The following is a 25,655-nucleotide window of genomic DNA, read 5'->3' on the forward strand; positions in this document are numbered from 1 at the left end:
AATACAAACTTCTCCACTTTTCATTTATAATCCTTTACAATGTGGATCCTACCTACCTTTCCAGAAATATCAAACTATTTGTCTTCATACATTCTCCATTTTTTATAGGACCATAGGATAATACAGAGAGAGCTATAAAGGATCTTAGAAGTAAGCTAGCACAACCCTCTTATTTTACAAATGGAAAACCTGAGGCCCAGGAAAGTGACTTGTGTAAGGTCACATAGGCAGTAAGTGGCATAGCCAGAATTCTAACTCCAGGCCTGTGATTCTACACTCAATGTTTTTTCACCATACAACAACAAACTTTGTGCCTTAGCCATATTTGGAATCTTCTTCTTTCTCATTTCTCCCTCTTAAAGGTCCAACTCTGGTCTGTATACACATCGTCTCCTGAGGTCCCCAGTTGTTAGTCTGCTCCCTATTCCAATCCTTCCAAAATTACCTTTCATTTATTTACCTGTGTACATATTATCCTAGAACTGTAGGTGTACAGCTGATATGGATCCAACTTCATTTTAAAGATGAAGAAACTGGGGCAGAGAGAGTTTTAGTCACTTGGTCTGTGCCACAAAGGTAGTAATCATCAGAGGCAGGATTTGAACTCAGGTCCTCTTGACTTCAGAACCAGTGTTCATTATACTGTTCTGCTGTATTCCTTTAGGAGAAGGTCAGCTCTGTGAAGGCAAGGACCACTTCATTTTTTCCCTTGTATTCCTAGAGTCTAGCACAGTACCCTGTATATAGTTGGTACTTAATAAATGCTCATGGATTAAACTACAAATAATAGGCTGTACACATACACTGCTTTTGTTAGATGTACATGGTGTGTGTGTGTGTGTGTGTGTGTGTGTGTGTGTGTGTGTGCGTGAGAGAGAGAGAGAGAGAGAAGCAGTTTCTGATAGCTGTACATGAAGAATATGTAAAAAATGAAAAAATCTGATTCTGTTGGAGATACGTGGCTTGACTACATCCATCAGAGAAAGAAAGAAAAGCTGTTTCTGTAGATGTAGATGGTATACATACACATGCATGACAGAGAATGGCTACTTCTATCAAATTTATTTGGAGAGGAGAGGAGAGGAAAGGAGAAGAGAAGGGAGGGAGGGAGGAGAGGAGAGGGACTGTTTCCATTGTATAATTTTATGAAGAAAAAGCTCAGCCCATGTCTGTTATTGGTAAATTAAAGTCTTTAATGGGAATTGAAGCTTGGACTGTGCTACATAAATCACTATCTTTTGGACTTGCATGGGAGGATACTCTCTGCCTTACTAAACATTTTGATTACATTACAAGCCTGATTACAAAGGAGCTACTGCAGGTCTCCAAGGAATAATTTTGTTCAGCCTCCCTTCAGATGGCAGGAAAAAATGGCTTGAAAAATTATTTCCCATGCCACAGTTTGATTACTGTGCTATAATCTGGTCACATTCTCCTCCAGACACTTAAATTCACTCACTGCGACTGAGAATCAAGCTGCTGGAATATGGACAGTGTCACCTTCAGGAAAGCCACTCTCCCCTGTGCACGTGCCAGCAAAATATTAGGCAATTCTGAAGTCTCCACGTAAAATCCTGTTCAGCTGGATCCTGTTCTCCCAAAGGCTTTTTTCCCCCTTTCTGATCTGCAGAAATTGATGATGCTGTTTACTTAGAGCCGAAAGCCATTTGCATCCTGAAGCTGCTTGGCTCTCTGGAGCCCCTGCTCAGCTGACAGTTTGTAAGCCTGGAGACATCACAAACCCTGGGTGTAGTCCTAAGTCTCAGCCGGAGTCAGATTCTGGTGTGGCAGAATTGGGTGGCAGGCCATCCTAAGGTCAGGGTACAGGACAGGGGTCTGGTTGGAAGGCATCAGCCAAGTGGCTTCCATCTCAAGTCTTCTTTTGTAAAAGGATGGGTGTGTCTTGGATGTGAACTGAATTCATGAATGAAAGCAAAACACTCTTAAAATACCTAGCTGTAATCTTCTTCCCAAAGCCTAGCATTCTTTGTGCCAATGTGCTGAAAAGGCATGAGATGTGTGCCATTCAGAGCTAGAAAATAATGCAAGCAGGCCCAGTCCCTTTCAAAAGTAGAGAGTGCTCTATCTGGTAAAGCAACTCTTTTTGATAACTCCCCAAGTCTCTTACCCCTTACTTCCATCCAATTACTTGCTAAATCCCAATTATTCTTTCATTTTTATGTCTCTCTTATGATACCCTTCCTCTCCACTCTCACCACTCCCACCTTTGATCAAATATTCACTGTTGTTGCTAAGTTGTTTCAGTCTTGTCTGATTCTGTGTGACCCCATCTGGGGATTTCTTGGCAGAAATACTGGAGTGGTTTGCCATTTCCTTCTCCAGCATATTTTACAGATGAGGAAACTGAGGCAAACAGGTTTAAATGACTTGCTTAGGGTCACACAGCTAGTAAGTGTCTGAAGCTGCATTTGAATGCAGGTCTTCCTGAGCCCAGGCCTGGCATTCTATACACTACGCCACCTACCAGCCCCTCAAATATTCATTACTCTCACCCTAATTATTACTTTCTGCTGTCTGGACTCTAGTCTCTAGTCCCTCCTCTAAAACTTACCCTATGTGTGCTGTCAAGTGCTCCAATGCACTCCTCTAGAGCACTGGACCTGGAGGCAGGAAGACCTGGATTCAAATTAGACCTCAGACACCTACCAGCTGTTTGGCCCCAAACAAGTCACTTAACCTCTGCCTTACTTCCTCACCTGAAATGGAGGTAAGAACAGCACCACAGTTGTCGTAAGGCTAAAAGGGGACAATATCAATGCTTTACAAACCTTAGAGCGCTATATAAATGTCAGCTATTATTAAAAGTATTCAACAGCTTTCCCTTTCCTATGGAATAAAATCCAAACTCCTTAGCCTGGCAAGCAAAGCATTCTCCAACCTGGCTTCAAACTACCATTCCAGCCTTATTTCCTCACTCCCCATCACATAATCTGGGCCTGATCAGACCAACTGTGCATCTCCCAAACATATTAAACAATATTCTTTGCTACCTTTATTCCTGCTGTCCCCTCCACCCAGGTAATGACTAAGGGTGGACTTCGCACTCGTCTTTCAAGGATGAGTTCCAATATTAGCTCCTTCATGAAGTCCTCCATGGTCTTCTTAGTCAAAAGGGCTGTTTCTAGTCTTTTAATCTGCCATAATACTTTTGTATAACTCCCATACACGCATCACATTCTACTTTGCATTATATTTCTACATACATTTCATTTCCTTTTCTAGACTGTAAGTTTCATGAGAGGGTCTGTGTTATTCATCTATGCTACTTCCTAGCACCCAGCATAGAACTTTACACATTTACTCAATAAATAATGTAGAATGAATGAGTGAATAACATGTGAAGTGGGTGGATTTATGTGAAATCTAGCTTAGGCAAGTTCAACCTGACTTAGAAGAAGCCCCCTCCCCACAAAGGTTGGGGAAAATGGAACTCAAGTACATTAGGGAGCACAGAAGCCAATTAGAAGAAATTTTAAGCATCTTTCCATCAGATGAATATGACCCCAAATATGTAAAACCCATATAAGTAGCACCCATCTATTTCTGTATCAACAGCTTTGAGACTGATTTGCAACTAAGATCATAGAATGCAGAATAGCAATAAATCTAGCAACATGCATTTATTAAGCATATCCTGTGTGCCAGACACTGTGTTAGGCACTGAGGATGGAAATGCAAAGAATCAAACATCCTTAGTCTCAATGGTAGAAGGGTCTTTAAAAAATATAGAACAAGTAATATTCTAGATAGAAGGAAGGGCCCTGGGAACATAGAAGATCAGAGCTGAAATACAGAATATTGACAGTCCAGACTCGAAGGAACATTAAGGATCATTTGGTTCAACTCTCTCATTTTAAAGAGGAGGCCCATAGAGGGGAAGACATTTGTTCAAGGTTATTTAGCACATGAATGGCAGAGTCTGTACTTGAACCTTCATTTCCTGTCTCTTAGTCCAGGGCTCTTATTATTATCATGTCACACAATTCCTTACTCTATAGCAGAACTCAGTTCAATGTGAAACCCCATACTTAAATATGGACAATACTCATTAGCAGGCACTATCACTTTTGAAGTGGCCCCAATGCACAGCCCCTAAGGACAGGTTTGGTTTGGTTTTTAAAGCATGGTATTTCTTTTCTAATGGGACTGGACCACTGGTGATCGCCATTCTTAAATCAATTTCACTCTGTGAAACACAAATGGCCAATTCAGAGCCACCAAAACTCTGCTTCCTCTTTCAGAGGGAGCTTCATGCTTTTTTTTGTATTTAAGTCACAAAACAAATTGCCTCAAACTCCTTTATCATCTCTGAGAAGGTGATGCTTCAGGGGAACTGTACAGTCTATGCTATAAGAACAGGAATTAAATATGCATTTTCCTAGTATAACTGTGACCCTGGGCAGTTCAATTCGACAAATTCAATTCCATTCAACACACATTTATCAAGTGCTGACTACGTGCAAGGCGCAGTGCTAAGTGGCATGGACACAGTAATAGATAAGACACAGGCATTACTCTCATTGTCCCACTCTGGGTCTCGGTATCCTCATCTCTACAATAAGTGAATTGGAATAGATCACACCTCTAAGGTCCCTTCTACACAGATACTCTATGTTCTAATAGTCCTTTCAGCTCTGACATAAGGTGATCTATGGTTTAAAGACAATCTCCTGTTCTAAAATTCACAAGACTATAACCTAATCTGATTCTTATGCTTTCCCCATATGAGGCAGTGTGGTGTAGTTGATAGAGTACCAGGCATAGGTTAAGGAAGATCTGGGTTCAAATCTTGCCTCAGACACTTGAAGAACTTTGGAATTGATTGTATGACATGGCTGATGCTGGCAAAGGACTGCCCAACATGGTGTACCTGCAACAGAGAAGGTGCTGCGCTCTATGAGCAAAGCAGAAATGAAGTAGCTCAAAAGAAACACAAGATGGCAAATTTAGACAACCCACCCCAAATGTTCGCATAGACTATTTGTGCCTGACGTGTGGCAGCATGGTCCAAGCTCATATTGGTCTGATCAGCCACAGCTGGATACATTGTTGCTTGACTTTAACATAGTGATGTCATTTTGGTCCTCTTTGAGGATGAAGGACAATCAACCAACCATGTGACTCTGGGAAAGTTATTCAATCTCTCTGATTCTCAAACTGGGAATGATATGAGCGCTTACCAACAGGGTTTTGGTGGGACTCAAATGACATGATTACGTAAAGTACTTTGAGATGTCAAAGCAACATATAACTGTGTGCCATTGTCAATCATCAACATCCATATGATTATCTTGTGTTTTCCTCAAACAACCTAAGGGGAAGTTTCTTTTGGGAGAACAAGGATGCTCAAAATAAGGACCCCAGCTATCCTGGATTTAGGATACATGCCCTCTTCCTCAAGAGGTCCCATAGGAAATCAAATCACATCATTTTGTTACAGATTGTCTCACTACTGCGTGGCTTTGAGTACAGCACAGATCAAGCGATGTTCTTTGAAATAAATCCCTGTGGAAAAAGGGGTGGGATGCAACCTAGCTGAGGGGTGTTAACTCCCATCCCATGATAACAACATGATAAAGAGGTTCTGCTGCAGTCATTTACCAAAAAAAACAAAGTGAATCAAGAGGAATTTTGCCAAGAAAATTTTCTAGGTATTTGTCAAATCCTGTTGAAATTGACTAAGATGTCCTGGGGATGTTGGGCAGCCGGGATTGGGATTGGATGACTTCAAAATGGAGAAAGAAGCACACATTTATGTACATAAATAGATGAACAACTTTTACATATACATATATATATATATACATATATATATATATCACATTTACACAGCTTTTCCTTCACCAACACCTTTTGAAATAGGTAGAGCAAGCAATATTACCTCCATATTACAGTTGAAGAAACTAAGGCTGATGGATCTGGAGCAGCTTTCTCAAGGGCACATGGCTAATAAGTCCTAATCTAGGAATCAAACCTAGGTCACGTGACTCCAGGCCCAACGTTCTTTCATGTTTACCTCATTGCCTCCCTAGATGCTGAGCAATGTTTATAAAATCTTGAGAAGTATGAATGGAGGGTGAATTGGGGCTTGTCCACCAAAGCTCAGAATGCTAGAATGACCAGCTCCCCCTTGAAAGTGGTCATTTTAAGGACAGATAACTCCTTTTTCCTACAGCAGGTGGCAAACCTATTGAAAGCTCTACCTCAGGAGATGATAAAAGCTAAACAAAATTGGTTCGAAAATGTTGAGACAAATTTGTGGCTGCGTAGGAAAAAAAATAAAATCTGGGGATGTTCTTGACCTTTGATTAATGGCCCAATCAGAGACGAATCGGGGCTGCAACAAACACTCTGCTGACATAAGGAGGCATTTCTCAGTTGTTTGGGAGATATTTTTCTCCTTGATCTTACAAAAGTTTTCATTGGCAAGACAATCTAAGAAAGCATCAGGAAAGGCAGTGTGGTGTACAGAGGGAGGAATGGACTTGAAACCATGAGACCTGGGTTATAATGTCTCTCGCTAGTTATGTGACCCAAGGCAAATAATTTCATTTCTCTGTGCCTCAGTTTCCCATCCATCAAGTAAATGAGCATAATAGAACCTGACCTTTCTACCTCACAGGGTGGTGATAGATCTTTGCCAACACAGAACTATGAACAATGACTGTCATCCAACTAATAGTTTCTTGAGTTCAAATGGGCTTTACGTGCCCAGTATAATTCAGCTCCAGATTCTAGTAGGTAGCAATAGTAACCTGGGGCGGCTTCTTTAAAATCCAAAGTTTGTTAATATTGAAGTGCGGTGGGAGAAGGACTGAATTTGTTCAGTCCTTTGCTGTGGCATGAATTTGGAGTAAGAAGATTTGGGTTCATGAACCAGCCCAATCAGGCCTCATTATGTAACTATGAACAAGTTGTAAAATGTCCTGGGTCGAAGGCGTTTTTTTAAATCTAAACTAGAGGCCATAACACTTTGCTTACCTGCTTCAAAGGGTCCATAAGATCTAGAGGTAGACATGGACCTGAGAGATCATTTAGTCAGTCTCATATTACTGATTAGATTCAAATCAATAAGCATTTACTAAGTGACTCCCAAGTGCTAGATGCTATGGATAAAAAGGCAAAAATGAAATAGTTCCTTTCTTCAAGAAGCTTCCATTCTCCTAGGATGACACAACAGAGGCACAGATAAAAAAGTACTAAAGACTGGAGAGATCAGGAAGGGTTTTGTGGAGAAAGTAGCACCTGAGCTGAGCCTTGAAGGAAGCCATGCATTCTAAAAGGTGGAGGTGAGGCAAGAACACAGGCCACTCTTAGACAAAAGTCTATACCAGGGACATAAAAACAGTGGAAGGCAAATGAGGTTAAAAAACCAACTAGTAGACAAATTTGAATAAAAAAGTATGTGAAGAAGAGACAATGATGAGGCATCCAGATAGAGGTAGTAATGCATTACTGGGGTTCAAGAGAGAGGTTAGGGCTGAATGTATAAATTTTGGGAGAATCATCTGCATAATGATGATTATTTAAACAGAGGAAAATGAGGACCAAAGAAGAGAATTCCAAAGTTCATCAGCTAATAAGCAGCAAAGCCAAGGTTTAGACCCAGTTCCAATAACTCCAAATTCATGGCTTTTGCTACACCACCAAAGACCTTTTAGCATGAGAGAAGTGCAAGCCACTATTATGCCTATAACAGAATGATTATTAGCAGAAGAGTTACCATTGTCTGGAAACAGGAGTGTAGCTGTGTCAGGAATGGAGGCTTCCCAGCAAGAGCAAGCACCCTCTTCTCTACCATTGTACATTCCACATCGTCATCCTGGATCACGACATCTTTCTTCAGGATCTTCACGGCATAGAGTTCATCGGTGCCTTTTCTTTCCGAAAGCATGACCTACAAAGGAGAGAGAGTGACAATCAGGATTCTTTGGGGCAATGATTCACCCAACATTCAGTGAACATTCGTTACATCCCTATTATGTGCAACATATAGGAGAGGCAATGATATAGAGTAGATAAGGGATCAACCTTAGAGTCACAAAAACTACATTTAGGTCCTGCCTCTGACACCTACAACTTGTATAATCATCAACAAGTCATTTAACCTTTTAAAGACAGAATGGGAGTCTTCTATCTCTCCTCTCACAGCACAAGTAACTTCGTCTACAAATGAACCCATTCCATAGAAGTAATATCTATATACCCTTCCTCTTACTAACATTTATGTTTCTACCCTTTTCTAGTTCCCCTTCTGTGCTGGCTACAGAGAGAAACAAAGGTATCTTGCTTGGTTCCCTAGGTCAATGATAGATAAATAACTCCTGCCCTTATGCCAAGGAAGATGGAGGGAAGGAAGGAAGGGAGGAAGGAAGGGAGGAAAGAAAGAAAGAAGGAAGGGAATGAAGGAAAGAAGGAAGGAAAGGAGGGAGGAAGGAAGAAGGAAGGAAGGAAAGGAGGGAGGAAGGAAGAAGGAAGGAAGGAAGGAAAGAAGGAAGGGAGGAAGGAAGGGAGGGAGGGACAGACAGAGGAAGAAAAGGAAGGAGGAGGGAGGGAAGAAGGAAAGAAAGAGAAGTCTGGTTTTGATAAGCCTTAAATACCAGATCTTATCATAAAGTTAATAGGAAATCATTGAAGTTTATTGAGAAGGAGGATCAGATGATCAGACCTGCACTTTTGGAAAATCATTCTGGCAGCTGTGTAGGGAGGATAGACCAAAATAGATACAAACTTGAGATAAGGAGAACAATTAGAAATCCACTGCAATAGTCCAAGTCAAAAAGTGAGAGCTGATGGTATTGTCATCATAGTGATGTGTTTAAGAGAAAGTGTTTAAGTAACTGAAGAGAAAGGTGTATATATGTATAAGAAATGTGAAGAAAGAAATGGCAAGGTCTTGTAACTGATTGGGTATGTGGGATGCGGAAGAGTGAGTTGAGGGTGACAATGAGGTCACAGATCTAGGTAACTAGAACCATAATGGTACTCTTTGACAGTAAGAGGAAATTTTGGAAAAGGGGAGGGTTTGGGGGGAAAGATAATTAGTTCTGTTTTGGATATATAGAGTTTGAGATGTCTATGCAATATCAAGTTTGAGTTTTCCAAAAGTCAGTTGATATTTCAAGACTGTAATTTAGAAGACAAGAGATAGGAATGCTGTCAATTAATTGATCTTTTCCTTCCAGAGCTTGTAATAAAAATAAAACTTCTCTATCTGACCTATACCTCAAATGTATGAACTGTGGTCCTTTTACCATGACAAGACTATATATTACAGAAGAATTGCTGATCTGGATCAGTGGAAAGAATTTCTGCACTCAAGTTCTTTATATTGAGGAAAAGAAGACAATTGCCCCTGCAAAGTGGACTTCTGATCCACAAACTCTTATCTAAACTGGACTATCCTTCAGTCCCCATCTACACAACGTTATTTCCCATCTCCATTGCTTTGCTTCCACCTGCCTCCTTTCATCTGTTGAATTAAAGCCCAGGTTAAATGTCACCTCCTTAAGGAAGCTTTCCTTAATTCCTCCAGTCAGTAAAGACCTATTGACCCCTGAACTTCACAAAACACTTTGTTTGCCCTTCTATGATACAGTTAACATATTTCATTTTGCATTATGTGTATCATATTCTCCTAGTATATTAGAGCCTCCATTGGAGGCGATTAGTGAGTAAAAAATGCAATACAAAGACAGGTTATGATAAGGAAATAAGAGGAAAACAATACCCTGTGGGATTAAATGAGAAAAGATTACTCACTATGGGGAATCAGAAAGGCCATGCAATAATATTTCTTGTAGTACATATAGTGCCGAACTTGGAGTTAGAGACATAGGTTTAAACATCTCTACATATCCTAGCAGTGTGAGCCGAAACCTGAGAAAGCCACCTAAGTTCTCTGGGCCTCAGTTTCCTCATCTGTAAAATGAGGAATTTAGATGTGAGGACCTCTAAAGTCCTTTCTACGTCTAAACTGATGATCCTATGAATGCAAAGGAAATAAAAAAGCAGAGAAGGGGACAGAGAGAGGGACTTCTAAGGTTCAGGGAAGAGCATGGCAAAAAGGCATGGCTTTGGAAGTGCATGGGCCCTTAAACAGATTGGTAAGTAGTCCAGTTTTCTTGAAGCATGGAGTAGAGTGAGATAAGAGTGGTGTGGTAGGTGTAGCCAGGATGTGCTTAGGTCAAGTAGATGACCTCTGAGGTTGCTTCTGATTCTGAGATTCTACCAGGTTAAGGAGCACGCACTTTCCACTGAATATTTTTAAACAGTAATGACAGCTCAATCAGAATTTGTTAAATGTCTACTACTGACAATGCACAGGGGGTAGAATGCAGAGGATGAAAGGCAATTCTTGTCTTTAAGGATGTAACATTCCACTTTCCCCAAATCCACATCCTTGTGCTGTCTGAGACTTATGTTAAGCAATAACCTAATATGCTTCTCCTTATCCCCTTAACACTTACCATCTAGTAGAGGAATATGATGCACACTCACAACTAATTATTCCTCCCCTACTAATGTCAAAAGTCAATTCAAATCTAAGGATGTTTGCTGAATCCATGCCATCTACCCAACCCCATGTCTCTGTAGCATGAGACAAAACATACTCTTCCTTCAAAGAGCTTCCATTCTGATTGGAGATAGAAGATGGACAAAGAGAGTGAATAATGAGGGAACAAGGCAAGACTTTGTGATGCCTGCCTAACATGTCTTTGTTGTAGATATGTGAGCAAATTAAGAGATAATAAAGGTAAGGGGCAATGTAGCCCAGTGGACAGAGAGTTGGGCAAAGAGAAGGATAAAGGTTCAGATCCTACCTCACACACTACCTGTGTGACAACAAGTCACTTCATTTCTCTGCACCCCAGGAAATTCTAAGACTATAAATTGCAGGGCAGTTGCCAATTTGCATTGGTAGAGGAAACTTTTTCACAATGAATTTCTCTGAATTGATGAAATCACAAGTCTGGACAAAAATCAAAACAAAAAACTGAACCACAATCGTATTTACTAAGAGAACTCTTTTCCCCTAGAAGATGCCAACTATGCGCAGACCAGGAAGAAACACAAATAAGCAGTAGAATGAGAAAAGAAAAAAGTATCTGTTGTCATGCAGCTGAGCCAGGCTCTAATTAGCTGAAACCTTTTTACTCTCTAGAGACAGTTAACATCTAACAATCAGCGGAAGACACACATGGACACTGGTGAGCTGCTTTATCTGCTTCAGTGAGGTAGTTTATTTTTGAGTGAAATTAATTGAGGGGGGCAGTTCTAGAAGCGGGAGGCCCCTCTCACTCAAGGTGTTAAAATTTTATTATCTTATTGTCTAGCTACATGAACTGAGGCTTCTTGCTTATTTGGGTCTGGCTACAGGATGCCATGCCTGGGTACATGCCTGCAAGATTATGGACTGCTGGGTATTTACTCTGTATATCTATACACCACAAAAGGGAACCAACAAGCTGGTCTGAGTCATGTTACAAAAGGTGATCCCAGTTGATAGGATATCTCTTAATATGACCTTGCTCCAGACTAGGCTCACTAGGTTTTTATCTGAGAAAGAAGCTCAGAAATGCCCCCTAATTCTAAGATATACAGCCAGGGAAGAAGACAGCACCACATACAAAGACACACATAGTCACTGCCAAAATGTGTGGGCCACCTCATAAGTGCTATGGTTCAAAGAAAGGAGAGATCAATGTACTTTCGTCAGCATTTCTCCTTGCTCTGGAATAAACTGTGCTACTAATGTATTAACGCATTCATGCTGATCTTTATTATGTATTTATTATAATGAACAGAGGCTATAATATCTCCTGCTACCATAACTTTCTCTCCCTAATCAAAGCAGGCAAAGAGAACTCCTAAAAGACTCCCAGTGACACCCCACATATCATGAAGATGCATGGCCACAATTTGCAAGAAACCTCATGAGGAAAAAAAAAAGGCTTGTTTGCCAGACACCTAACTCAGATTTCCAGGTGTATGAGACCCTTTTTTTTCTTGCCATTTTCACCTTAATGTTCAGGTCAAATATTCAGAGAAATCAAATGAATTCCCATTTTGTAAAGAATTATCTGATTTTTCCCTCAGTCAGATTCCAGTCTAAGCAAGCGTCGTTCATGGACATGATGAAAAATCAACAGAGAAATGTGGATGTTTCTTGGCATAGTGAAAAAAGCATCAGACTTCGAGTCAGAAGATTTGGGGTCAAATTCCATAATTTTTCACTTTTCCTGTATATGTGACCTTGGTCAAGTCCCTTCTCATTTCAGGGCTTCGGTGTTCTCAGGGGTTTTTCTCCTAGATGACCTCTATTAAGTCTGTTCCAGCTCTGCCATCATTCTCTGTTTCACATTTTATAGTTCCTTTCAGCTCTGACATTCTATAATTCTACATTCATATTGTAGAATCTACACTATGAGTGTAGAATTTTAGTGGCTTCTAAACAAAAGCCAGGTAGTGTTTTGTAGCCTTGGGTGGGGAGGAGGGAAGTACCATACAGTCATGGAAAAACAAATCCATTCCATCATCTGGGCTAGCTAACCCTAAAATCAACCAGTAACCAAGGACATCCTGAGTGACCAACATGCCCAGCACTGTTAGGCATTGGGAGTAACAGAGTCAAAGACAGTCCAGACCTTCTCGTGGAGCGTCTCAAAGACTAGCTAAGGCAATGGGACTTACATATATTAAACCATCAGAGTAAAATGAGAAACAATAGAGAATCATGTCCTAGAATGTTTGAGAGAGATGATAAAACTATAGGAATTCTGAAAATGGTTAGATGATAAGAGAACCTTTTGAGAGTCTAGAAATTGCAATTTTGAGAATTTTTAATAGCAATCGACATTTTTAACTTCTGAGAAGCTAAATTAAACAGTAGAAATGTCCACTTTCTGGGAGATACCAAAGTGCAATTGGAAACAATTCATCATGACAGATGACAAGTAGGTGACAATATATAAAAGGATGTTGTTCCCAACCCAAACTAAGGTAGGGTGGGGTAGTGGAAAGATCACTGAGAATTGAAGTGGAAGACTAGTTTCTAGTTTCATTTTGAATTTTATTGCTATATTTTGTTTTTCCATCACCTCGATTTCTCAATATATCCCTATATTTCTCCTCCCAGAGTCATCCCTTAAAAGAAAGAATAAACAAAGGAGGGTGAAATAGTTCAGTTTGAGAACACCCCCATTAACCTGGTCACACAGGCTCACAATCTCTATATCATCCTCAACCGCCTACTCTTTTGCAATGTGCCCCCCTCCCCATCCAATCTGTTGCCAGTTCTTATTCATTCCTCCTTCTTTCTTCTAACACAAATCTGGTGTGGGCTTTCATCACCTCACACCCGGAACACTGCAATAGAGCCTTCTGCTAAGTCTCCTTAGCTCATGTCTTTGCCCCCTCCATCCCATCCTGTGCTCAACTTCTGTGTAAGCTTCCTTAAAGTACAGATCTGATCATATCAACCCCCCCTACTCAATAATCTCCAATGGCTCCCTACTACCTCCAAGATAAAGTGTAAATTTTTATTTGATTTTTAAAGCCTGGCCCCCTCCTACCTTTCTGGTCACCTTTCAACTTATGACCCTCCACAGACTCTAAGACCCAGTGACACTTGCTTCCTGGCTATTCCTCAAACGTGACACTCAGTCTCCAAACTTCTTGACTTTTCACCAGCTCTCTCCTGTACCTAGAATGTTCTCCCTTCTCATTTCCACTTCCTTACCTCCTGACTTCCTGGGATCAATTCAAGTCTCAGCTCAAATTTCAACTTCTACAAGAAGTCTTGGGCATCCTTTAATGCTAGTGTCTTCCTCTATGGTTGCCTCCAATTTACCCTGTAAACATCTTACATTTTCATAGTGGTTTGCATTTTCCTCCCCCATTAAAATGTAAGCTCCTTGAGGGCAGGGACTGTTTTTGCCCTTCTTTACATCCCTAGTGCTAGTAAAGTATCTAGCACAAAGTAGGTGTGTTTACTTAACCTTACCAAACATGCAATGGACTGACTGACAATGTTGTAAAAGAGCACAGTCACTGAGCAGAACCAGGAGAACATTATACGTGATTAGAGACACACAGGGCCTGTGATGATGAACTTTGATAGACTTGGCTCTTCTTAGCAATGCAAGGTTCTAAGACAGCTCCAAAAGACTCTGATGAAAAACACTATCCACATCCAGAGCAAGAACTGCAGAGTCTGCATGCAGACGGAAGCAACTATTTGCTCTCTCTCTCTCTCTCTTTTTTGGTTTTGTTTCTTCTTTCTCATGATTCATTCCATTGGTTCTAATTCTTCTTTACAACCTGACTATTGGGAAAATAAGTTTAATGTGAAGGTATATGTAGAACCTACATTGGATTACATACCACCTTGGGGGGGAGTGTTACAACTGAGTGTTGTAAACTAAAAAGAAAAAAATAAATTAAAAATTTAAAAATAAGTAAAATATCTCAAAGTAAAAAAAAGAGCAGAGTAACTAATAATTCCATGATTTACCTTAATACTTTTCCAACCTTCAACAGGTGAGGGGAGATTGTTATTTAGGACAGTAAATTGGTACAAATATTTTAGAGAACTATTGGCAATATACAACAAGATTTAAAAGACTGATGGGCTTTTTAACCCAGAGTTTCCAAGTCCTAGCACTCTGTCCCTTCAAAAATAATAAAGGGGGAAAGGAGCTCTTGGTACAAAAATATTCCTAGTACTTTTATTTACAAGAGTAAAAAATGAAAACAACTTATATGTTCACTAATTAGCAAATGGCTAAATAGATGATGATATATTAATATAATGGATTATTATGGCAATGTAATAATGATTAATAGGAAGCATAAAAGGAAAATATGGGAAGGCTAACATAAAGTCCTCTAACTGAAGAGCCATGGACTACATCTGTATAATACAAGAAAAAAGAGAGAGGAAAGCAAAGAGGTAAAGAGAGTAAAAGGTGAGGGAAATACCAACTGGCCTAAAAGGGACACAGCACCAAGGCCTTTTCTTTGCTTTTTTTCTTGTTTCTTAATTTATTTGGCCCTGCCTTGTCAAAGGCTAAGTTTGGCATTTAATTTTACATCTTGTTTTGTATGTTTATTTGATTTTTTTGTAGTTGGTTTTAAAATTTACAATAAAAATTACTGTTGGAGAAAGAATCAAGAAAACTCTACTGGACCCAATTCCCACTAATTAAAAGAATCTCATTTTTAAAGTAGAAAGGATGGTGGGAAGCATGGGGAAAGGTGACCTCTCCATCTGGGAACTCAGAATAAAGGTGAGAAAGATTCATTATAATCTAAGGTGCACACTAGATTTTTTGGGAGAGCAAGTGGTTCAGAGAAAGGATTGGAAGGATCCCATACTAAAATCATACAGGGGAAGTCAATCCAGGAGGGCTAGAAGCTCTCAAGAATGAAATTCTGAAGACACCAAGAGAGATAAGTCTGATGAGGAAGAAAGGAGAGTCCAGGATAGGAGAAGTTCTCTAAAGAGATTGATGTAGATAACACAAGGAATTCATCAAATAACTTGGATTTTTGAAAGATATGTATAGGAGTTGAAACCAAAAAAAGGTAATAGACAACGAATTCAAATGAATGATGGAGTACTGTAAGAACAGCATTAGGAGCACTGAAACATTAAAAAAAATGAACAAAGACTAGCAAAGAATGTTAGAGTGGAGGTAGGGGCCAAGTGAGTCATACAATCAATTGCTTCCTTCCAATTAAGGTAAATGATGCTTTTTGAGGTGAGAAAAATCAGTCGGAAGTGTGAACTAAGTGTGAACAAAGCCTATTGGATTGGTCAGTCAACCAGAGGCTTTAGACTAAATGTGGAAAGTACTGGATCAATTGATTTCCTTAAAAGTCACGGATGAACTGATCTGATGTCGTATAAGTAGTAAGGAATGTATTCAAACAAGCTTAGGAACAACATCCTCTGCAGTGCTGGGATTCAGCTGATTTGATTCTCACTGGTTCGGTAGAACCAGTACCTCATTTTAGGTTGAGTTGGGCCAACCGGTTGTTAGTGGGGGTGGGGCCTGTGCCCACCATGTCAGCCACGGGAGCAGCATCTTGGCTTGGTTCCATGGAGAACCGGTTGTTAATTCATTTGAATACCACTACTGACCCTGTGGGTCATCTCGCTAGCTAGCTATGTATAATGTATATAGATATAAATAGATACAACTATTCCTATATACTACTAAATAGATACTATCTATCTATATGTCTATCCACGTATAGATATATACAGAGATATTCATAACACACACACACACACACACACACACACACATACTAGTTCACAATTCAGAAATTTGAGGTCTGTCCATATAAAAGGGAGTTGTTCCATCAAAAATCCCCAGAAAGAATAACTTGGGAAGGAAGAGGAGAAAAGCCTTAGATTCAGCCTTGGTCTCAGTTTCTTCCCTATAACCTCTCTGACCAGAGGAGAACTTTGGGAATTTCCAGAGGGTTGCTTTATACTTATGGAAAGATAAATATTATTCCATTTTTTAAATGAAAGAGTAGAATAGGCCTATAGGCTAGTGAGCTTGGCAAAGTCCTAATAAAACTCAGAAGCTTATTACTAAAGTGATGGTTAGGAAATATATAGAAAAAGGAGCAGTAATAGCAAAAAATAGGTCTAGCTTTTCAAGAACAGGTCACTCCAAATTAACCAGTTTCTGTTTGGACAGGGTAATTAGATTGGTGGTTTAGGGGAGTACTATAAATATAGTTTACCTAGATTTTAGGGAAGCACTTGACAACTCTCTTGTGCTGTTCTTGTGGATAAGATAGAGATATGTGTGCTAGACAAGAATACATAGAAGTGGATTAAAAACTAGTTAAATGGCCTCCCACAATGAGTAGTGATCAATGGTTTGGGGTGAACTGGAAAGAGGTAGAGTTCCCTTATGATCATTCCTTGTCCCTAAGCTGTTTAATATTTTTATCAATGACTTGGATGAAGGATGGATGGTATTGAAATAATATAACTAGGAGGGATAGCAAATATGCAACCAGAGAAAAATCAACATCCAAATGTATATCAACAGGCTTGAACATCAGCTGAATTCAAATAAATAGGAAATTTGATACGGATAAAGAAGAAGTCTGTAACAACAATGCTGCTAGCAACTGCTGTGGAGGTGTAAGACCAACAACACCAGCACACAGGAGGGCTACTAGCACAGCTTCTTTGATCTGCTTTTCCAAGGAAAGCAACTTTAAGGGGTTTACAATCTCACTTTAATTAAACATACATATATCATTCACTTAGTTCAGGGGGAGAAGCCAGCACCCTGAACTTCAGAGAAAACACAAACAGAAATTACAAGCAGAAATTATATAAACAGAGCAAAATAATACAAATCAGCAAACAGGGCTTCTGTCTGTCCATGTCAGTGTGTACATAGTTAGCCAGAGAGAGAAGCACCAACATCTGGGTTTTCAAAGCCAGGGGGGCTCCTTAACAGCTACCCAGAGTCTCGTCTGGCGAAATCACAGAACACTCTTCCAATGAGTGAGCCCCCTGGCTTGGGTTGAAAAAAATCAACTCCCCAATTACAAGATGAGGGAGGCATGGTTATATATTAGTTTGTCTGAAGACGATCTAGTGGGTTTTGTGAACTAAAGCTCAAATGTATGAATGAATGAAAGGACGCATTAAGTGCTTATTATATATCAGTCCCTGTGCTGGAGATAAAAATACAAAGGTGAGCCAACCTCTGCCATGAAGGAGCTTGCATTCTAATGGAGGAGACCCTACAGATAGGGGAGTGGGGGCCAAGGCAGAGAGTTATGGTTTGGGAAATTTCAAAGGTGCTGAGTGGAACAAGGGAGCTGTCCACCACGGACTCACCCTTTCGAGAAGCAGTGGGAGCAATCATTTGATTACAGTTTGAAACAGGGAGAAAGAAACTGTGGGCTAAGGAAGGAAGGTACTTCCAGGGTCAGGCGGAAAATGAGGACACCAAGCCTCAGCAGACGCAGACCCAAGCAGCCTAGCTCCCCCACGCATGAACTACTGGTCCCATCTGAAGGATGGAGCAACAAGAGTAATATTGGGAGATGGCAGACAAGCTAAAGCAATATAATCTTAGGTTACATCGAGAGCCAAAACATCTAGAAATGAGATCTTCAAGAACATGCCTGGAAGCTTTTTTTCATAGAGTCGTAGATCTAGAGCTCAAATGGACACCAGGAGGCATCTAGTTCAACCCTCTCATTTTATAGATGAAGAAATTGAGGCCGGGAAGCTAAATGACTTGCCTAAGTAAGGTCACACAAGTATGAACAGTCAGAGGCAGGATTTGAACCCAGGTTCTCTGACTCCAGTGATGAGTTGGAGTGCACCCATAGAAGGGTCCACATGAAACAGATATGAAGAAACTAGAGGAGTTTCAATTTGGATAAGAAAACACTTCAAAGGGGACATGATAGCTGTATTCAAAGATCTGAAGGGGTGAAAGAGAGATGACCTCTGCTCTACTTTACCCCAGAAGAAAGGACTAAATACAATGGGAAGAAGTTCAAAAAGGTAAATTTAGACTTGATATAAGGAAAAACTCCTGAACCTATTAGTGCTCAATCGAAACATAGCAGGCTCTTTCAGAAGGGAGGGGGCTTCCCCTCATTGAAATCTTCAAGCAAAGCCTCGATGACTGTGGAGTAGAGGATATCTTCATTAGGCAATAGAAACTTAATCAGGTTTCAGAAAGGGCAATTTACCATGGTGTTATAGCAAGAATGGATGGTACCAGTTTAGGCATGGCTTGAACCAAATAGCTTCTACAATTTCTTACAGCTTCGAGGTTCTACGATTCAAATGTATGGAGATTCCTTCCCTCACTTGAACTCTGCCCCTGACATTCTATGGTAAATAATGTTGGTAAGCATCTTGCTAATCAGAGAATAGTTATAAGCTTGAAAGTGCTTTACAAATGTCAGCTGTTATTATTATCATCAGAAGGTTCATTACCAGTGGAGGGTTTTTCTGGGGGGAGGAGAGGAGGGGGGACACCAGGCAACTCATAAGGAACTGTCTTGAGGGGCTATGATCTGTGCAGTCAATTAAATCATGATCATCTGTAGCATCAAAATGATTACTGTCATCATGATCATCATCATCACAGAGAAAGTTCTAGCTTTTGGGTAACAATAAGGAAAACCATATTCAAATATTTTCCCTCGATTGGAATTATTCCATATTCAATTGGAAAACAAAAGCAGTTTCTGTAGAGGAAGCTCTGGTAAATAACGCTGGGCTGCGTTTAGGTTGTTTACTCCACTGGCCCTATCCCTTAGGGGGAAGGATTCCAAGAGATTGATTGGACATGCTGAAGTGATGCCAGCACGCCATGCTTGTCAAACCCCAGGCCATATCTGTCACCCAAGCGGCTTCTCTGTAAAGAGTGTGAAGAGCTGCAGATGAGATGGGGAAAAGGGCCCCAAGACTGGGAACATTTCATCTCTCATATTGAACTGGCAAATGCAAATGGAAGAATGTACTGATACATACGAGCATTTGACTATTGCAGGTAGGGGGAGGGTCCCAGTGATGGGCCACAGGGACTCTGCATTCAAAACGAAGATCTGTTTACAAGCCCAGGCAGAACAGCTCTCGAAGCTGGATCAGGGAAAGGGCATCTCTGCACTAGAGGGCACATCTAGTCCCCATTTCACATTGTGCAGAGATGCCTAACCTGTATCATGGACTTCTTTGGCAGTCTGGTGAAGCCAGTGGACCCTTCTCAAAATAGTGTTTTTAAATAACTGAGAATGTTGAAATTCAGTTAGAGATTAATGAAAATGAAGATGCGATTTTCCCAACCAAGTTCATGCCCTCCCTTAAATTATCCACCAACTCCTTGCTGGGGGGGGGGCAGGGTTGAGTTGTGGCCCCAAAACCCTAGAGGGATGAAAAAGTGGCAGAATAAATTTCCATGGATGAACACCTCCGAACTCCATGGGCAATGCAAAGACAAATGAACTCTACTAATAACTAATTCACTGTGTGACCTTGACAAAGTCATTTAATCTGTGACTTCAAGTTTTCTCATCTGTAAAATACAGGTAATCATATCTGCAGTGCCATCATCATCATCTCATCCCTGGAATAACACAGACCCCCATCGATGGGAAATTGTTCTATCACCTTCCCACCGGTGACTGGTGCAGGGACCCCCTCCCTCACAAGGTCACTGCGAGGATCAAGTGACATAATTTATGTAAAAGGGATTTGCAAACCTTCAGGTTCTAAAATAAGTATCAGCTAGAATCATCATTGAATTGATAATTAATTTATGAAATTATGAAGCAGGGCAGGCATGCCCAGTTCTCTGAGTTCTCACTGGGAAAGATCATGATGGCAGCAGAGAATAAGGTTGCAATCACACTTTAATAGGTCCAGAGGGTTTAGGGGTAAACAGTCACAGAAAATACAGAGAAGTGGAGAAAGGAGGATACATAGACAGACAGTGTGAGGTTAGGGATGGCGTGGTGAAGGAAGGCAGACTGTGTTGGGGAACAGGATGGGGAGAGAGCATACACAGATAATCACTCCACAACCATGGATTGGAGTTGGGAGCACTAGGCAGCATGGACCCAATGGAGATGGAAGAATGCTGGGGAGAAGGGCAGCAGTTTGACGTCTCATTTTTATAGAGTCTGAAGGGAACAGAGTAACTCTTATCTGTGCCACCTTGGGGTTAATTCAATAACATATCTAAATCATCTCATAGTTGTTGGTAAAACTTTAAAGTTAGCACGTCACATTCTCAGACTTATCAGTACTGTTTGGTGTTCTGCTGCTCTAGCTGCGGATGCTTGGGATTTCTCTGAGATTTAGAAATTGTAGGACCAAAAGGTCCTGACAGTAAAGCGTAGGTGGCTTCCCCAATTTAGCACATATTACTAGAAGGCGATTTTTGGTTAATACATGATAATAATGTGTAAATTACACTCCTTTGACCTTTGGGAGGGTTTGTATGTGACTCTTCGCAATCTTTGCTTTTGCTACTTTATATGAACTACTTACAAACTTCCTGTACTGACTAGAAGTGAAGTGTGGTCAGGCCAGAGCAGGACAGAATTTTAACCCAATCATCCTCATCATTGTCACTGTTCTTTAACCGAAAGGAATAAGAAGACTAGGAAAGGTCTTGGTGCCCCACTGAGTCACAATGCATGATCCAAACTGTTCCCTTCCATCACTTTCCTCAGATTGCAGCAGAAGACTCAAGAAAACCAGGCTGAATTCTGTTTGTGACGTATCATCTCCCATTCCTTGTACATACCCTGAGACAGAATTGTGAAACTTTAGAGATGGAAGACACTTTAAATGTGGGGAACCTGAGCTTTAGGAGGTTCAATGACCTGTCCAACCGAGTATAAGTGCACACTTTCCAACCTTCTGCAATAAATGTCCTCATTCTGCCTTGTGGTGTAGGGGACCGAAGACTTAAGAGAATCAGGAGCCCTGGGGTCCAGTCTTAGAAAAGAAATGGTTCCTGATTTAGTCCTATAAGTTGGGCATTCATTAGCAAATTTAGAACAGTTAGATCCACTCAATCTAATGCAAGTGTGTACCTTTCTCAAAAGCTTGCTTTAACTTTCCAAATGGTTTCTCAGTTCTCCTTCTCCCCAGTCCCTTCCTCCACACCTGTAATTGAGGCACTTAATCAGAAAGGCAATTTAAAGCCCTATTTCCGCTTGTCAGCATGGAAGGAAATCGTGGTTATTCAATTAATTCACCATCCCTAAGGGCCCCCAGCTATTTCCATGTGGAAAGACTTGGGGGAGGGAAGACAGGCTCCAATGGACTGGAAACACCTCCAACTTGCAAGAAGGTTCCACCTTACACATCAGCACACCCTCTAATTAAGGATGACTCTTTTAGAAAATTCAGATCCATTTAAACTCTACCTCTGGTCCCTTCCATACCTAGGTGGCCCACAGAGATCACAGGGCTTGTGTCTCACAATATGAAACTTTGAATTCCCTATCAAGATTCATTGGTCAACTTGGTCTTTGGAAGGGAAGGTTGAGGAAGGTGGAAAGGCCAAAGGTCAAGAAGTCTAGCAGGAAGTAGTGTTAAGATCATCAATGTTCATAAAACATTGCCTAAATACCTACAGCACTAAGTGACCTTCTTAAAGCACACGTCTGGCTCTGTACGCAATAAACTCAATAAACAGCAGTTCCCTTTTATCTGCAGGATCAAATATAAAATCCCCTGTTTGGCTTTTAATATCCCTTCATAAACTGGCCCCCTCCTACCTTTCCAGCCTTTTCATTTCTCTACAATCCAGTGACCTCAGCCTCCTTGAGGAAAACATTCCATCTCCAGACCATAAATTTGCCTTGGCTGGCCCCCAAGTCTGAAATTTTCTCCCCCTTCACCTCTGACTCCCTGCTTCTCTGACTTCCTTCAGGTCTCAGCTAAAATCCAACCTCCTTCCAGAAATTTTTCCTTCCCCACCCCCCACCCCAAGATGACCTCCAGTTTGCCCTGTTCGTACAGCTGTTTGCCTGTTGTCTGCCTCCTTAGAACACAAACACCTTGAGGACAGGGGCTGTTTCGACCTTTCTTTGTATTTTAAGGGCTTCGAAGGGTGACTGGTATACAGTAAGCATTTAATCAGTGTTTGCAGAGTAACTGAATGCCAAATTCTCCTTCCTTAGGGTTGCAAAGGAAGGGAGTGGTCAATGGAAGGCAAGCATAAGCAGGGGGCTCTCATAGGCAGCAGTTTATCTGACGATTGGGGAGTCATCAGAAAACTGCCTTTCCTCTTTGGAGGGAATGGGGAAGGGGGGCTAGAGGACGACCTCCATCAAGGCACACTCCTACGAGGAAACCCTTTACTATCTTGTATGAGCTTGATCAAGTCACCTTATTTCTCTGGGCCTCTGCTCATCGATAAAATAATCGATAAAATTGATTTAAAAAATAAAAAAATAAGAGAGAAAGAGATGCTCCCTAAGGTCTCCTCCGCCTGCAGTCTATGTTCACTCCCTGATTCCTTTCATCCCACTCCATAGATACAAGCTATCTTACCCTCTGCAGTGGTTAGGTGGTGCCATAGTGCACAGAGGGCTGGGCTTCAAACCAGGACGATCTGCGTGTGGATTTGACCATAGACACTTAACGACCTGCGTGTAAAACTGGGCAAGTCACTCCATTTTTAATAGCCTCAGTTTCTTCAACTATGAAATGGGATGATAACAGCACCTACCTCTCAGAGTCGTTGTGAGGAGCAAATGAGATAATGAGGGGTAGCTAGGTAGCAAAACAGATAGAGCCCCGATCATCAAGTCAGGAGGATCTGAATTCAAATCTGCCTTCAGACGCTTACTAGTTGTGTGACCCTGGGCAAGGCACTTGACCCTGTCTTCAAAAACAAAGTGCTTAGCACAGAGAGTGCTAAGTGCGGAGAGCAGGCAATACATAAATGCTTATTCACGTCCCTTCTTTTCTTTCCCTCTCATCAGCTCAGTATGGTTCCTCTTATATATTTACCGTACTCTAACTTGAGAGTTTCATGCACTTCCCTTTTCTGCCAGATTACAAACCCCTTAGGGACAGAGACTCACCTCCATTTCTTAACAGAGTATCTTACACCAGATGTTGAATATTTTTTTAAATTAACTGACAATAGGGTCAGAAAATGACGACAGGTAGCATTTATCTAGTTCTCGAAAGACCGCAGATAGCATCTCATTTATCCTTACAAGAACCCTAGATTATAGGCACGGCATCATCACCCCCATTTACAGATGAGGACATTTGAGGCAGAGATTAAGTGACTTGCACAGGGTCATATGATTAGTGAGTGTCTGAGACTAGATTTGGACTTAGATCTTCCTGACTCCCGGCCCAGGGCTCTAGCCACTGCACCACCCCACTGGTTCCATCTCTGCTTGGAACCATATTCTTTTGTCTATATTCCAAGGTCCCTTTAAGCTCTGATGTTCCGTGTTCTATGTCCAATGCCCCTTCCAACTCTGATGTTTTGTGTTCTGCAGAATGTCATCAAGTTGTTTCCAGCTCCACCATCTTACTTTCTAAGGTCCCATTAGCTGCAAATATATACACATGTATGTATGTGTGTTGAAGTGATTTTTTCATAAAGAGATAAGTTAGATATTCTGACTAATAGTTGTTCCAGGAAGTTTTAAACACAATGAAGAATGTCTGGGTCCAGGGACCCTGGACATGGTAGACTTTTCAGAAGATTCCTGCTTAGCTCCTACTGCCATTCATTCCACTGGATAGCCTCTGAGGGTATGTGTGTGTGTGTGTGTGTGTGTGTGTGTGTGTATACAATCAGCGTTAAGTGACACGGCTAGTAAGTATCTAAGGCTGGATTTGAACTCAGGCCCTCCTGAGTCCAGGGTTGTCTCTACTCATTCCATTGGGCAGACAGGATCAGTTGGAGAGAAGGGAGAAGTGAAAGAGGGAGAGAGAACCATGGCATCAGAAAGACCCCATCTCAAGGCCAGACAACTTCCATTTAATTTTTAGCTCTGTACCAAACTCCTGTCACAAAGTTAAGACAGATAAGCACATTGGGCAGTCTTGTCCTGGTGCCAGGGACACCAAGAGTCTGTGGGTGGAAGCAATGTAAGAGGTCAGAAGCAATAGATTAGAGTCAGTCAATAGTCTATAAACATTTATTAAGTACCTACTATGTGCCAGGTACTGGGCTAATTACTCCTCATTGTCTTACTAAATAATTGTGTGACATTGAATAATTCAATTGGACAAGTCAATTACTCTCTTGGGACCTTAGGTTTTTGTTTGTTTTACCCCCTAAAATGTCTAGTATGGCAGTGGAAGCCTTGGGTTGAGCTCCTCACTAATTTTACTAGCTATGCGACGATGGGCAAGTCCCAGACTCCCTAAGCTTCTCTTCTCTCATCTACATGGGGAACATTCTACATTTTAAGGTCCCTCCCAGCTCTGACATTCTGTGTTCTTCATGATCCAATGTTCCAAGCTTCAAACTGAAACTCCTGTCTTTAGGTTGCTCTCTTTCAAAGAGTCTACGTGAAGTTGCATCCCTAGGGTCATGTTTCAATCCAACAGAGCGAAAGATCTGGATTTGGGAATCCTAGATTTTAGTACATGAATTTAAGAAGGAGAACAGCAGGAGCACTCAACCACAGTTTACGATGACTGTAACCTTTACAGCAGCTCATCCTGTTATATACAGCCCATCTTGGGGACTGTAAAGTGCAAAAGGAGGCATCCTCTTTCCAGTCCACCTATGACATGGCCCTAAAACAAGCAGGTGGCCTGAACAATGGGTTACAGATGGCAGCTTCCTGACTGCTTTCTTTCTGGAAGCACATCCCACACCTGTGTTGTCACTGGATGGCAGCTGCTCCAGAAATAGGTGATTTAATTGGAGCATCATCAACGAAAACTCTAGTTATTTATTTTTCAGATCCAACACTGAAAACTGGGGCTTGAGTGTTTCTGTGTAAAATGTCATGGATTGAGAGTCATGGGTACCTAAAATATTAGAGCTAGGAAATATCTTAGAACCCAGAATGTCATAGATGGAAGTGACTGTGGAACACAGCATGTAGTGTTAGAGATGGAAAGG

The 25,655-nt window shown here is 41.1% G+C and overlaps 1 protein-coding gene across 1 annotated transcript in view; it reads right to left on the reverse strand.

Moving 5' to 3' along the window:
• The window catches only part of PRKCB (protein kinase C beta), a 646,949-nt gene that overhangs the window by 182,055 nt on the left and 439,239 nt on the right, over window positions 1-25,655 (reverse strand). Inside the window, 1 exon segment of the mRNA XM_036739147.1 lies at window positions 7,745-7,918. Coding sequence (XP_036595042.1) covers window positions 7,745-7,918 — 174 coding nt within the window.

Source organism: Trichosurus vulpecula, chromosome 9 (genome assembly GCF_011100635.1).
Source record: "Trichosurus vulpecula isolate mTriVul1 chromosome 9, mTriVul1.pri, whole genome shotgun sequence".
In the NCBI taxonomy this organism is placed as follows: domain Eukaryota; kingdom Metazoa; phylum Chordata; class Mammalia; order Diprotodontia; family Phalangeridae; genus Trichosurus; species Trichosurus vulpecula.